This window comes from Hemiscyllium ocellatum, chromosome 36, assembly GCF_020745735.1.
Source record: "Hemiscyllium ocellatum isolate sHemOce1 chromosome 36, sHemOce1.pat.X.cur, whole genome shotgun sequence".
Classification (NCBI taxonomy): Eukaryota; Metazoa; Chordata; class Chondrichthyes; order Orectolobiformes; family Hemiscylliidae; genus Hemiscyllium; species Hemiscyllium ocellatum.
In genome coordinates, this window is record NC_083436.1 from 29,999,818 (window position 1) to 30,013,450 (window position 13,633).

General features: G+C 42.3%; 1 protein-coding gene across 1 annotated transcript in view; it reads right to left on the reverse strand.

Annotated features, from left to right (window-relative positions):
- The window catches only part of LOC132833291 (thrombospondin type-1 domain-containing protein 4-like), a 456,799-nt gene that overhangs the window by 54,178 nt on the left and 388,988 nt on the right, over positions 1–13,633 (reverse strand). The window contains exon 8 of the mRNA XM_060851456.1: positions 1,233–1,437. Within this exon, the coding sequence (XP_060707439.1) occupies positions 1,233–1,437 (205 nt within the window). The remainder of the gene's footprint in view (positions 1–1,232; positions 1,438–13,633) is intronic.

The following is a 13,633-nucleotide window of genomic DNA, read 5'->3' on the forward strand; positions in this document are numbered from 1 at the left end:
TCCCTATTTTCCAGAAAGCCCCTTCTTACCTTAATTAAGACCTTGATTTAATTTAAAATTTGCCTGTCTTGTTATTATGATCTACTTTGCCCATTTCAACTGTATTGTTCATTTTCCAAACTTTTGCTTACATGTAAGAAGTCACTTTGAATTAGAAATTGTTGGCAGAGTGTCATGATTTCCTGATATGGGTAGCCAACTGGCAAATGCTCTCATTAATGGCACGAGCTCAGAAAATAACCCCTCAGGTTCAATGGGGAGGCAGGGAGCAATTTGAAAAATAGCTGCTCAATTGCACAAAAACTGACATTTGGATCAATGACAATTATCTAAAAGTTGACATCAGCGTACTATATAATACATATTTAAAAATGATCCTCTCCTGTCATAATACCCACGTCAGCTAAAAGAGATAGTGCAAAGTACCCAGAGCAATCAGGTAGTTAAGTCAAAAAATCATGGTGTTAATTTACATTCAGACTTGGATTCCATGGATTCAATTGATTCTGGTTTAATTACTCTAGTACTGAAATATTTGGCACCTAACCTAGCAACTTATTTGGACATGTATCCTTCCAAATTCTTAATTTCAGAAAATAGGGGCAAACTTAGAGTTTAAAAAAAATGTTAAGTACCCTGAGCCTAAAATTCCATGCAGGTCTTCACAATTTCCTGTCACAGGGTCTGTGTGTTTCCCCCCTATAAGAGTAAACGTCTGTTCAGCTAGTCTCCAGTGAGAGGAGATAAGGTGAAGTCTTGCTGAATTTCTAAGTCCTAATTTTTTCTTACAATGTCCCATTGTTTCTGTCCAGCTCAGTGAATTTATAATAAGTTGGTACCTGAGCACCCTGGAATGCGATCCGTTAGCTCAGTTGTGAGGCTGCATGGCTGGTTTACATTACAGAGTGATGCCTAATAGTGTGGTTTCAATTCTCCTACCAGATGAGGTTATCACAAAGGACTCTCCTTCTCAACCTCTCCCCTCACTTGAGGTATGGTAATCCTCTGGTTAAATCACCACCAATTATCACTCTCTCGCTAAGCAGGGCTTCATCTTAACTGCTGGAAAAAGACAACTGTTGTGAGAGATTTGTGTCTTTTCACAAGAAAACCACTGTAAAGGTAAACATAACTTTTATCCCATATGAGAACGATGTTCTGATTGGTTGGCAAGTGGAGGAGATGTTGCCATGGTGAGGGCCCCAGTTTGTTGACTGATAGTTAGCACTTACCCAGGTAATTTCTGCTTTTCATCGTCTCGGTGACGTTAATTCGTGTAGCTCCTTCGGGAATTTCAAGAATCTTGTGATAGCCCACCGACATGATGGTTTGCTTGAAGATTCCAGATATCACTTTGCACGTGGTGTTGTCACCGCCACAAACACCACATTTGTCCATCACTTTGTTGGAGCCCAGTACCTCATCACAACCAACTTTCTGTAAAATACAGGAGTGAAGTGAAAACATAATAGAGTCACAGAGATGTACAGCATGGAAACAGATCCTTCGGTCCAACCTGTCCATGCCGACCAGATATCCCAACCCAATCTAGTCCCACCTGCCAGCATCCTGCCCATATCCCTCCAAATCCTTCCTATTCATATCCCCATCCAAATGTCTCTTAAATGTTGAAATTGTACCAGCCTCCACCACTTCCTCTGGCAGCTCATTCCATACCCGTACTTTATTTGATAAACAGAGATGACAGAGGACACTTAGGCTGTTGAATTCATTTCTTCATTGAATTCTATGATTCTCCACCTCAGTGTTTGAGAATCATTTGATGAATTTAGAGTTTTAGCCACAACTCTCCAAAACCAGAAACAATCCTTTACATGAAGTGCCTATTAATGTCAGTCCTAAACTTACTAATTACTAATTTCTTGTCATTGAGATAGTTGTAGTTTATTAAAATGGTCCTCATGTAGTATTTGATATTTCTCCAGGCAGTTCAGTGCTGAACTTTTGCTTCTATATTTTACTCAGGTTTTGGTGTTAGGGAGAAAATGCTGGTGTTGAAATTTGATGGGAACAACTTTGAAAAGTGGCATCCTCTGGTTTAACTGTGCCAGTGTTAGCTGCACTGTATTTCTGTCAAAGAGCTTTTCAAGGCATTCCAGGCCCCTGCTGGAAATAAGTGCTGACTGAAAATGTGTTGCTGGTTAAAGCACAGCAGGTTAGGCAGCATCCAAGGAACAGGAAATTTGACGTTTCGGGCCAGAGCCCTTCATCAGGAATCAGTGCTGAATAAGTGCTGACTCCCTGACTAACACAATTCAAGAGCAGAATTTATACAGTTGCAGCTTATCAGATGAGATAAAATGAGTCCTCTTCATTTAGAAGAAGAACCAGTGTCCTGATAAACATATGTCAGCCAGCAACATGAGAAACAGATTACCTAGTCCTTTCAATACTGGAGTCTGCAACATTGTGCTTCATTTCTTATATTACAACAGGTACTGCATTGCAACATTACTTCCTGTGGAATGCTATGAGACATCCTAACATTGTGACAGGTGTAACATAAGTGCACAACACATTTGGGGACACCTGTGATTTACTTGCCAAATGCAGGAGATGGGGAGGTGATGGAAAGAGGGTGATTCCTATGTTCCCGAATAGGTATTGCACCCAGGTCTGTTAGGTCCTGCTCTTAAGAGAGGTGTTCCTTTACGTTATGCTCAGCAGCTACAGCCCTTGACTGAAGTGGTTAGTAGTTTCCACAATGTGTTGAGAGAAAGAGAAGGCCGCGTCCCCTAAGTGTGAGGCCTTGCATCAATCATTCAAAAACATGCAGGTTGCATTGGAGTCGGTTGCATCTCCAGGGTTAATAATCACCTTGTTCTTAATTCCATCACTAACTCCCAATCTGCCAATGCTCTTGGCTTTTATCAATGGACTGGCTTCTGCAGGAGGGTCACGCAAGCCATCAGGGAAATCGTGACCTTAATAAAATGGTCATAAATAATATCTTTGCCACTCCTGTTATGAGCTCAGTCACTCTCAGATCATCTTGGAAGAGTCACAAAGCATGGAGAACGGGAGACTGTGAGTGGATGTTGAGATTGTGCATCCAGGTTATTCCACCTCCGGAGCAGATGGATTGCATGTAACTCTGAAATCAGGCAGCAGTAAGATTCTGCCCACAGCTGAAAGGGCTGCAGACTGAGACCAGTCCATCTTGGTGTGATGCTCACAGCGACTGGGAATAAGCACAAGTTCAAGTGCTTGACTAGACTTAATGGCTGCCATTTTTTAGATCTATTCTTGCTTTTGAAATACACTTTAGAAGAACCATTAGATCAGTTAGGTGTTTGCAAACAACACTGTGTTAGAAAGATCACTGGAGTTGAAATAATTCCATACAATGGCGATATCATCACAATAAATGATTTTGCACAAATGAATAAAAATCCCATTTCTTGTCAGAAGGAGCGAAAGGTTTTGAAGGTGAAACAATCTGGATGATAGGCAGCATTGATAATGTTTGTCTGGATGCCCACGAAATCTTTTACTTTAATGGAAAGTCAAGATGGCGGAACTGGCTGCAGCTGCAATGAAGTGCAAGAAGCAAAAAGCAACAAACAAAATAAGTACGTCCAACCTTTAACTATCGTGTCAGTCAATCTCCTATATCTTGGATTATGAGGCTTCACAGCCATCAACTCTAACACAATCTGTGACTACTGCTGAAGCAAGAAATCTGGTCACAAGCCATCATGACATCTTTGGAGGTGGCCTCAGGAGAACATAAAGCATGGAAAATACAGCTTGGCCAGTCAGTGGACTTGAAGGGGGTGAAGCAATTTGTATCACTAACTAGTAAAGGTAAGCGCTCCAGAATGAAACTTCGCATGGGGTCCCTGATGACATAGATGGTATGATATCTCACAACATACTTTTCCTGCACTTCTTTCTGTTGTGAGTGGTGCAGGCCTCTTAAGACACTTGAGAAGGAAGTACAGAGGCAGCAAACCACCGCAGCTGTTCGACATCTAAATGTCCTCAGTGCTGCGCCTCCTGTCCAGATTCTCCAGGAGTGCTGGAGCCAGGAAAATCAATCCTGTAGCCATCCCTTTGTTCATGTACACTTGCTCTTTTGAAGTGTCAGCACAGTGACAGAAACAGGGGCTTGACTAGAAACTTGACTACAATTTTGTCTTTGTACTTCTCTGCTCAATAAGCCTTATTTAAACTTATGCTGTACATCGGAATCCGCATTCTTTTAATGATAATCAAGATAATTGTTCGCCACATATGCAATTTCATATGCTCAAGGGAGGTACAAGAGTTGGGCGTGCACACTATTGGCAGAAGAAAAGACATGTCAAAATCACTGATGATATGAAATCCTTGTAAAATGTACCAAGACAAACATTTTACTTCCCACTTCTAGAGTGCCATAAAGCAGTTGTAACACCACAGTCACTAAGGCCATATTCTGAAGTTAAGAAAATTATGTTACAACTGTAGTTGGCTCGAAAACAATACACAAGATACATCATTAAACACGAGGAACCATACAAACCATTTATTCAGTGGAAAATAGCTTTATTGCTGTTGCATAGTTCAGAGGTTTACCTATGATTTACTATTGCAGACTGTATCTTTGCAGAGTTTAAAAGCTCCTCTTGTACAGAATGTTCGGCAAACGCTGAAAGAATATTCCAGTGATTTCTCTTTCCTACTCGGTGTTTGACTTTAGAGCAGCAAATACTTAAAAAATGCTATTGCCTCCTGAGGCTTACATGCTCCTCATGGAGAATATCAAAACCTTGATCAGAGTCAAACCCTTCTCAGCAGACCTGAGTAAAATGGAAGCTGCAGTATGGAAGGGGTGCCACATTGTCGGAGATGTGTCTGTGTGTGTTCGGTTCAGAGATTAAAATGGTTCCCTTCTAAACTCTCGGGTGAACACAAAAGAAATCCCAAGTCATTTTCCTAAAAGTCCGTTTTTTCTTCAATCAGGATTAAGGAAAACAAATGAACTGATCATTAACTATTTCTGTAAGTGAGAATGTGTGCAAACTAACAGCATATTTCCCTTCAGTGCAACAGTGGCTGCACTTGGAAAGTACTTTATCAACTGGCAAAGTGCTCTGGAACGGTCTGAGGTTGTGTTTATATAGCAGCATTTACAAGTCCTTTCTTCATTGTTGGCGTTTTTGACAAGTATGCAAATGAATGGGATCATTGATGTAAACCTTACATTTGGCATTGAGACTCTGTGGTATTTAGCTATGCCACTCACAGAGACAAAGGTTGCTCAGTACTACCTCCACTTTAACGCCAATTTTGGCAAGCTAGACTTGGCACCGTTCTGCGCGAAGTGTCTGAGTACAAGGGACAGAGTTGCACAGACAGGAGAGGTAGTGGCGAGTACAGCGTTGCTTGCTGGCCCAGGTTCTGACTGCGTAGATTGACATGATATGGTATTGTGCAGCTGGAGCAGCTGTTGGGTCCAGAGCTGTGCATTGCAACTGATTGTTATTGTCCACAAGTGTAGAGACAGGAAAGCAGCTGTTAATGCCGACACCACATGTGCAGACTCTTACTGAAGCTATCTCCTCTTTATTTCGAGTGATTTTCAGAACTCTCACTGCACAAAAACCTAGAATACAGCAAACCACAAGAAAGTAGAATTAAGGATAAGGAAATAAGTTACTGATAAGCACATTAGTCTGGAAGTCATCTCTGCTGTTTTAGCGGGTGTTAACTCATTTATTTTAAACAGGTTAACACCTCATTTTAAAGCAACCATCAGGAATTCCATTCACCCAACACTGGGTTGACTGCACTCTTGATGTAACCCAAAGCCTTTTCATTGTCTGGAGACCAATATTGTTCACAAATCCATTCGAGTAATTTATTTTATTTTACAGAAATTTATGTTTCTCTGGGTCATTTCTGCTTTGTATCAACACAGTGACGTTAATTATCGTAGCTTTGGTTCTGAATATTCGGCTGTTTGCCACATTTCTCTGAATGCAGCAAATGCTGAATGCACTCAGCAGGTCAGGCCACATCTATGGAGACAGAAACAGCCCTGTTTATTCTTGGCTGCACGCTTTGGGACCCTGACATTTGGACCAAATGGAGGTCTTCGATTAGATTAGATACCCTACAGTGTGAAAACAGGCCCTTCAGCCCAACAAGTCCACACCGACCTTCCGAAGAGTAACCCACCCAGACCCATTTCCCTCTGACTAATGCACCTAACACTGTGGGTAATTTAATATGGCCAATTCACCTGACCTGCACATCTTTGGACTGTGGGAGGAAACCAGAGCACCACGTAGACACGGGGAGAATGTGCAAACTCCACACAGACAGTCACCCAAGGCTGGGATCGAACCTGGGACCCTGGTGCTGTGAGACAGCAGTGCTAACCACTGAGCCACTGTGCCACCCCAAAGTGTGTGAGTGCACATTTGATTCATGAAATATTTTATGCTGTTTCAACATTACTAATGGACATTAGTCAAGCTTTCACAGAATCCATACATGTGGAAACAGGCCCTTCAACCCAACAAGTCCACATCAACCCTCCAAAGAATAACCTACCCTATATTTATCCCTCTAACAAATGCACCTAACCTACACATCCCTGAATACTATATGCAATTAGCAGAGCCAAATTCTAGATGTCTTCACCTACACTTCTGTACAGGAGGACCAGAGGGGGCATCCTAATTAGCTGCCTCTATGCTCACTGCTCCATTTAGGATTGTCGATGAGCTGACCACTTTGTGAGACGCTACTTTTCAGACTGTGTATGATCCTGAGCATTTTGGTCTCCATGCATTTTAGTTCTCCTCCTGACCTCTACACCGTAATGGGCCTCCTGTTGTGTTCTAATGAAGCTCAATGCAAGCTCAAGGAACAGTAGCTCATCTTCCAACTTTGCAGGTTGCAAGACCCCCCATCTCCCCACCCACCCCAGACTCACCAGGAGCTCAACAATTTAAGTCTGTGATCTCAATCCACATTTTGTTCTCTTTCACTTTGTTTGTTTTGTTTTCCCTGATTTATTCCTTTCGTCTGCTCTTGGATAACGGCTTCCACTATTCTGCCACTCACGCCACCTCTTGTCCCATTTTGTGTTTCATTATCTGTCCCATTACCACTCCCTTTGACCCTGCAATTTACGTTATTCAATTGGAAGGAGAACCAAATCTAAATTAAGCTTAATTCAGTTTTTTAAAATGTTTGATATACTTGCCAGGGTGACAAGGAAAGGAATGAAACTGGTTGGGAAGTCAGTGATGAGGGGTCACTTATTTAAAATCATTAGGAGAAAGTGAGGGCTGTAGATGCTTGAGATCAGAATCGAGAGTGGGGTGCTGGAAAAGCCCTTCCTGATGAAGGGCTCTTGCCTGAAACGTCGATTCTCCTGCTCCTCGGATGCTGCCTGACCTGCTGTGTTTTTCCAGCAACTCACTCTCGACTATTTAAAATCATCACAAGGACTGAAGGAAGCTTGAGAACAAATATCTTCATTTTGAACCATACTATGACCCAGGGAATACGTGAGGCAGTAACTATTGCATTTCTCTTACAAAACAATTATGTCAACATTTGAAGCAGAGGAAAACATCAGGCTTTGGGGAGACAGTGTAACAGTGGGATTGGGTTGAGAGTGCTCTAGCATAGACAAAATCGGCTTAATGGCAACTGTATGCACAGTAAAGCAACGTGATTTACAAAGAGACATATGGGTTGGTTTATACACTCAGGCAGATAGGCACCCAAATATGTACATAGGTAGACAGAAACACACAGGGACATGGACATACACACACAGGTACATATTTATGTATATTATATACACATATATATAGCCCATATACACACATATATATAATATACATATACATAGACCACACACGCGCGCACACACACACATTTCTGTTTGCAGTTGTGATACTTGGTTACCAATGGAGTATGAATCATGTCTGAATTTCCTTTGTTGGGTAAACCCTACACTGCTGACTTTACACAAAACAAGAATCAGAGTGTCTTCCAAATGATTTTGAAACGTTCTTTGCTGGGGATTAGATGCTTGTTTGTATTAATATTTTCTACCATATGCACATTAGTTTTGTATCAAACTACCATTAGTAACTTATCATCTATTGTTTCATCGCTCCCTCCTTCCCAGCAATCATCTATCTATATTGCTAAACGAGTGAGGATTCCAGATTAATTAATTAACTAAATCCCTCAATTTGAGGACTTTAGCCTGGCCCTCAGCCATCAGTTACGCTCTGCAGGAGTGATAGCTCTGATTCCACTTACTGCAGCAACACCTGAGGTGGGAACCTATTTAAATGGGACAGAAACACTCAAAATAGTACACAAGAGGTTTTACTGAAGGCTTTGTAGATAGTCAAGGTATTCAACAAATGAGTGTTTGCAGTCACATTGAACCTCCCATAAGGCTGTTCAATTGGTGAATTAAGACACTTGACATCATTAACAATGGGCAGGTTGTTATACATCTGGCAGAAATGGGTACTGCAGATGCCAGAGATTAGAGTGGTGCTGGAAAAGCACAGCAGGTCAGGCAGCATCCAAGGTTCAGGAAAATCAACGCTTTGGACAAAAGCCCTGGGTCTGGTCTTAATGTCCAAGAAAAATAGATGGCCTTCATTTAATATAACATAGTCAGGCTAACTACTGGCTTGTGAGCTGGGTCATGGAAAGGAGCTGGAGTTCAGACCTACTCCTCTCCATCTGATTTTCCTGATATTTTTCAGTTGAATTGGAGTAACAGCACAAAATTCAGTCTCTAACTAATCGTTTCTTAAAAGGAAAATAAATATCTAGAGAAAAAGAATCCCCAGATAATCCATCAGTGAATGACACTGCTCCATTTTAGTTTTGTTGCTCCAGGATGATTAGGGGTTTAGATAGGGTTGACCATGAGAACCTTTTTCCATGTATGGAGTCAGCTATTACGAGGGGGCATAGCTTTAAATTAAGGGGTGGTAAGTATAGGACAGATTCTGGATCAGTGGTGCTGGAAGAGCACAGCAGTTCAGGCAGCATCCAACGAGCAGCGAAATCAAGATGTTAGGGGTAGATTTTTTACTCAGTGAGTCGTGAGTTCATGGAATGCCCTGCCAGTAGCAGTGGTGGACTCTCCCTCTTTATGGGCATTTAAACGGGCGTTGGATAGGCATATGGAGGATAGTGGGCTAGTGTAGGTTAGGTGGGCTTGGATCGGCGCAACTTCGAGGGTCAAAGGGCCTGTACTGTGCTGTATTTTTTTCTATGTTTTCTATTTCTAGGTGAATGTATCTTGAGTTATTTTACAACAAGCAATGCTTGAGATGAGTTGGAATTTGTAAGTTTTATATGAAGCTGCATTTGCCCAGCATGGTCACTGCTTTTGAACTCAAATTTCTTACAGCGCCAGGCAAATTTCAGTGTAAGGAACACTTCCAGAATAGAGTACACTTTCCTGAAAAAACATCCTGTAATTGTAGAGAAAAAAAACCCCATAAACAACTGGAGGGCCGTGTACAAGAACAGTTCACTGTCACATGACACAAAACCTTTCCTTTGACAAGCATTAGGAAGGCAAGCCAGTTTTATAAAAATAGGATGTGGAACCAGGTGCAGAATTTATGGGTGTTGTCAAGTATTAATCACAATTCTTAGGAACTGGAAACCCAACCAAAACTCAAAGGGAGTCTGAACAGAAACAATTTTTTAAAAGCTCAATTTCCCAGACTTGCCAGGACTTTAAATTCTAACCTACAAACTAAAGTATTTACATCTTTAATAAGTCATAACGCCAAGGGTGATTTAAAACCAGCTAATGATCAGTATCTCGCACAAGCTCATTTGATCAAATGTCATAAATTGTACCTGAATTTCCTAATAAAAGCCTCCATCACAGATCCTCATTTCCTTGTCTTAACACTGAACATTTTGATGCCAGGCTGGAGGACATATTGCACACACTTTCAGGAATGATGTCTTCACAGGTTTGTAAAGAATGCTGAATTTTAGGAAGCTGAAAAATATTCCAAAATTTATGGATTTGCACAAAGTCCAAGATGGTGGTGGAATAGGACTCTTGAGCTGGAGCTCATCTGCTCCATCCATTTCTTTTCTATTTTTTTCTCTTTTTGCATTTTTTTTCTCTACTTCTTCTTAACTTCCATCCTTGGGCGACATTGACGATGTCCAGGATGATGCCAGCGCAGACTCCAGGCCTCATTGCAGATTCCCGGCCTCATCGCAGACTCCCGGCCTCATTGCAGATTCTCGACCTCATCGCAGATTCCAGGCCTCATCGCAGATTCCTGGCCTCATCACAGATTCCTGGCCTCATTGCAGACTCCCACCCTCATCGTAGACTCCTGGCCTCATCACAGATTCCAGGCCTTATCACAGACTCCAGGCCTCATCGCAGACTCCCACCCTCATCGCAGACTTCAGGCCTCATCGCAGACTCACAGACTCATTGCAGACTCCAGGCCTCATCGCAGACTCCTGGCCTCATCGCAGACTCCAGGCCTCATCACAGACCGCACCCCCCCAGCCTCATCACAGACTCCTGGCTTCATCACAGACTCCCGGCCTCATCACAGATCCCATCCCCAGCCTCATCACAGACTCCAGGCCTTATCACAGACTCATGGCCTTGAGATGAACCTTGGAGCAATCTGGGGGCAAGCCTGGAGCAGGCTCATCTGCTCTGTCTTCTTGGCTTGGAAGGACTGTAATTCTGAACTTTTTATTTCTTTATTCTTTTAATTTATTCCAAGTTGTTCCAAAGACAGCTTGAAGGTCTGAAATGCAGGACGTTTTATTTCTTTACTTTTAAAAATTTATTCCTATGATTCTGTACCTCGGTAACTTTGTGCTTAAGATGGCGCCGTAAGTGGCGACTTTGTAAACTTCTCACTGAACTCATGTGAGCACATATGACAACAAAGCTAATTCTATTTCTAAAGTGCATAGGAGCCTCATTACATTGCTTAGGTTCTGAATTTCCTCAGAATATCAGTTTCCTCTCTGCCTTAAACTTAGAGGAAATTGTGGGCCTTGGTTTTAATTGTTAAATCTTGCAAATGTCCATTGTGCTTTATATCTGTTCAATGGTTTCAAAGCAGCTTATCTGCACAAACTTTTGCTATAAATTCTGTGGCTTATGATCTTATACTCCACAACCACTTGGTGAAGGAGCAGCCAAAGGGTAGTGCTTCCAAATAAATCTGTTGGACTATAATCTGGTGTTGTGTGATTTTTAACCATCTGCACAAAACAAGTTTTGCTGGGTTAGTTGCATTAGTTGTCTGCATTAACTGCTCTATTCCCCAGAGGAAACTAAGGGAAGGTATACTGGCATTGCAGATAGTCCAGAGAAGGTTCACTCAACTGATATCAAGTATGAAGGGATTGTCTTATGAGGAGAGGTTGAGTAGGTTGGGCTTATACACATTGTAATCTTTAAGAATGAGAGGTGAAACACATAAAGAATCTTAGGGGATTCGATAGAGTAGACACTGAAAAGTTATTCTCCCTTGTGGGACAGTCTAGGATCAGAGGACATAATGTCAGAAGAAGGGGTCATGCATTTAAGATGAAGAGGAATTTATTCTTTCCAAGGGCATTGAATTCTTTAGAGAGGGCTGTTGAGGTTGGGTTGTTAAGTATATTTAAGACTGAGGTAGGCAGATTTTTAATCAGAGAAAAGTTGGAAGAGTTCAGTTGATTATCACAGTAGATATGATATTATTGAAAGGCAGATCTGACAATGGCCCACTTCTGCTCCTGTGTGTTATGGAGACCGAAGTGGCACTAGTAGTGCCTGAAAATGCTTGCCTTCTTTGTTATTGAAGCTCTGTATGGATCATCACTCAGGAACTAAGGCTACCTACAGAATAACATCACTGAAAACCTCCAAAACAAAGGTGAAGAGCAGATATGGTGAAGAATGCACCTCATCAAAGGCTATCTCACTTACACTTGACAGCTCCTGTGCATGGCTATTGGCCCATCTGTGAGACTATCTATCTTGTATGACTGTATGGCACCTACCACATTGAGAAGACAGATTCTCGAAGGAATGAATGTGCACATGTAACACCTCCAGTCAATTCAGAGGTGCCCCGCCATAAGAATCCATGAACCTGTGGCACTGAAATGCCTGGATTAATTCCTCCCAGGATCTCAACTTCTGCCATGCCACTTCAGGATTTTAAATTCAATTGCATTAATAAAATATCCAAATTAAAATGATAGCATCTGTAAGGGTGACCATAAAACTACCAGATTGCTGTAAATCCAAACTAATTTCACTTAGTCAAAAATCACACAACAATGGGTTATAGTCCAACAGGCTTACTTGAAACCACTAGCTTTCGGAGTCGCAATCCCTTTTCAGGCAGTCAGGAAGGAGCTGGGCTCTGAAAGCTTGTACTTCCAAATAAACCAGTTGGACTATAACCTGGTGTCATGTGATTTTTGACTTTGTCCACCCTAGTCCAACACCAGCACCTCCATTTCATAATTTCATTTAGAGAACGACATGTGCCAAAAGATTTGGCTTATATGTAGCTCCAGAGACACAGCACAGAGGTTGGCTCCTGACTGTTCTCTGAGATGGCCTAGCGAGGCATTCAGTTGTATTCGAGTAGGCAGTTCTCCACCAGCTGCAGAATGGGCTAGGGTTTAAATACTGACCTTAGCAGAGACCAGTATGTCCAAGTGGAAAAGGAAGGATTGAGCATCGATTTTGGTGTTAAGAAGTTCACCCATTTCCTTTACGGCAGGTACTTTGTACTGCCGACAGACCACAGGCCGCTAACCTTTGTTTTGTAGACGGGAATACCGTCAATGGTGGCAGCATGCCTGCTGAAATGGGCCCTGGCTCTGTAAGCCTACCTGAATGAAATCAAACACAAACCGTCAGAGAAATGCAGCAATGCAGATGCTTTGTCGCTGTTACCAGGAAATAAGTATGTTCTTGACTTGAAACTGAAAATCATGTATTTTTCCCAGGAACCTAAGATACTGGTGTCAGTGAACCGGATACCAAACGCTACCCAGAATGGCTCTGTCTCAAGCTGAGTGTTGGACTTGGTCCTGAGAGGGAGCACTTATCATAGAAACTGCCCAGAATCACACCCTTTCCTGTGCAGGAGGTGGGAGTTGTCCTTGTTAACTTGCTACAGGGAAATAAGAGTTACTTACCTCCCTGGTCAAGAGGTTTGGTTCTGGAACAATTGCACTCAGGGCACCCCTGTGTGGTGCGAATGACAGGAAGAGCCAGGAGCTGCCTTTGGTGCTGAGTGTGGACTTCTAGACTGAGGAGAAGGCGGGATTGTGTGAGCCTGCACATGTGTAAGAGAGGTGCCGCCATTATCACCCCTCCATCCATGGGAATGGCCACAGCAGCAGATTCATGTCGAATTCGCAGGACCAGTGTAGGACAAATGTTACTAGTGGTCACAGATACCCACCCCAAATGGCCTGAGGTGATGGTCATGAAATCGGTATTAGTGGGAACAATGGTAGACTGGATGGATAAATTATTTACCAGGTTTGGGAACCCCGAACACGTTGAGAGTGACAATGGTCCACAGTTTGTAGCACAAGAGTTCAAGGAGTACCT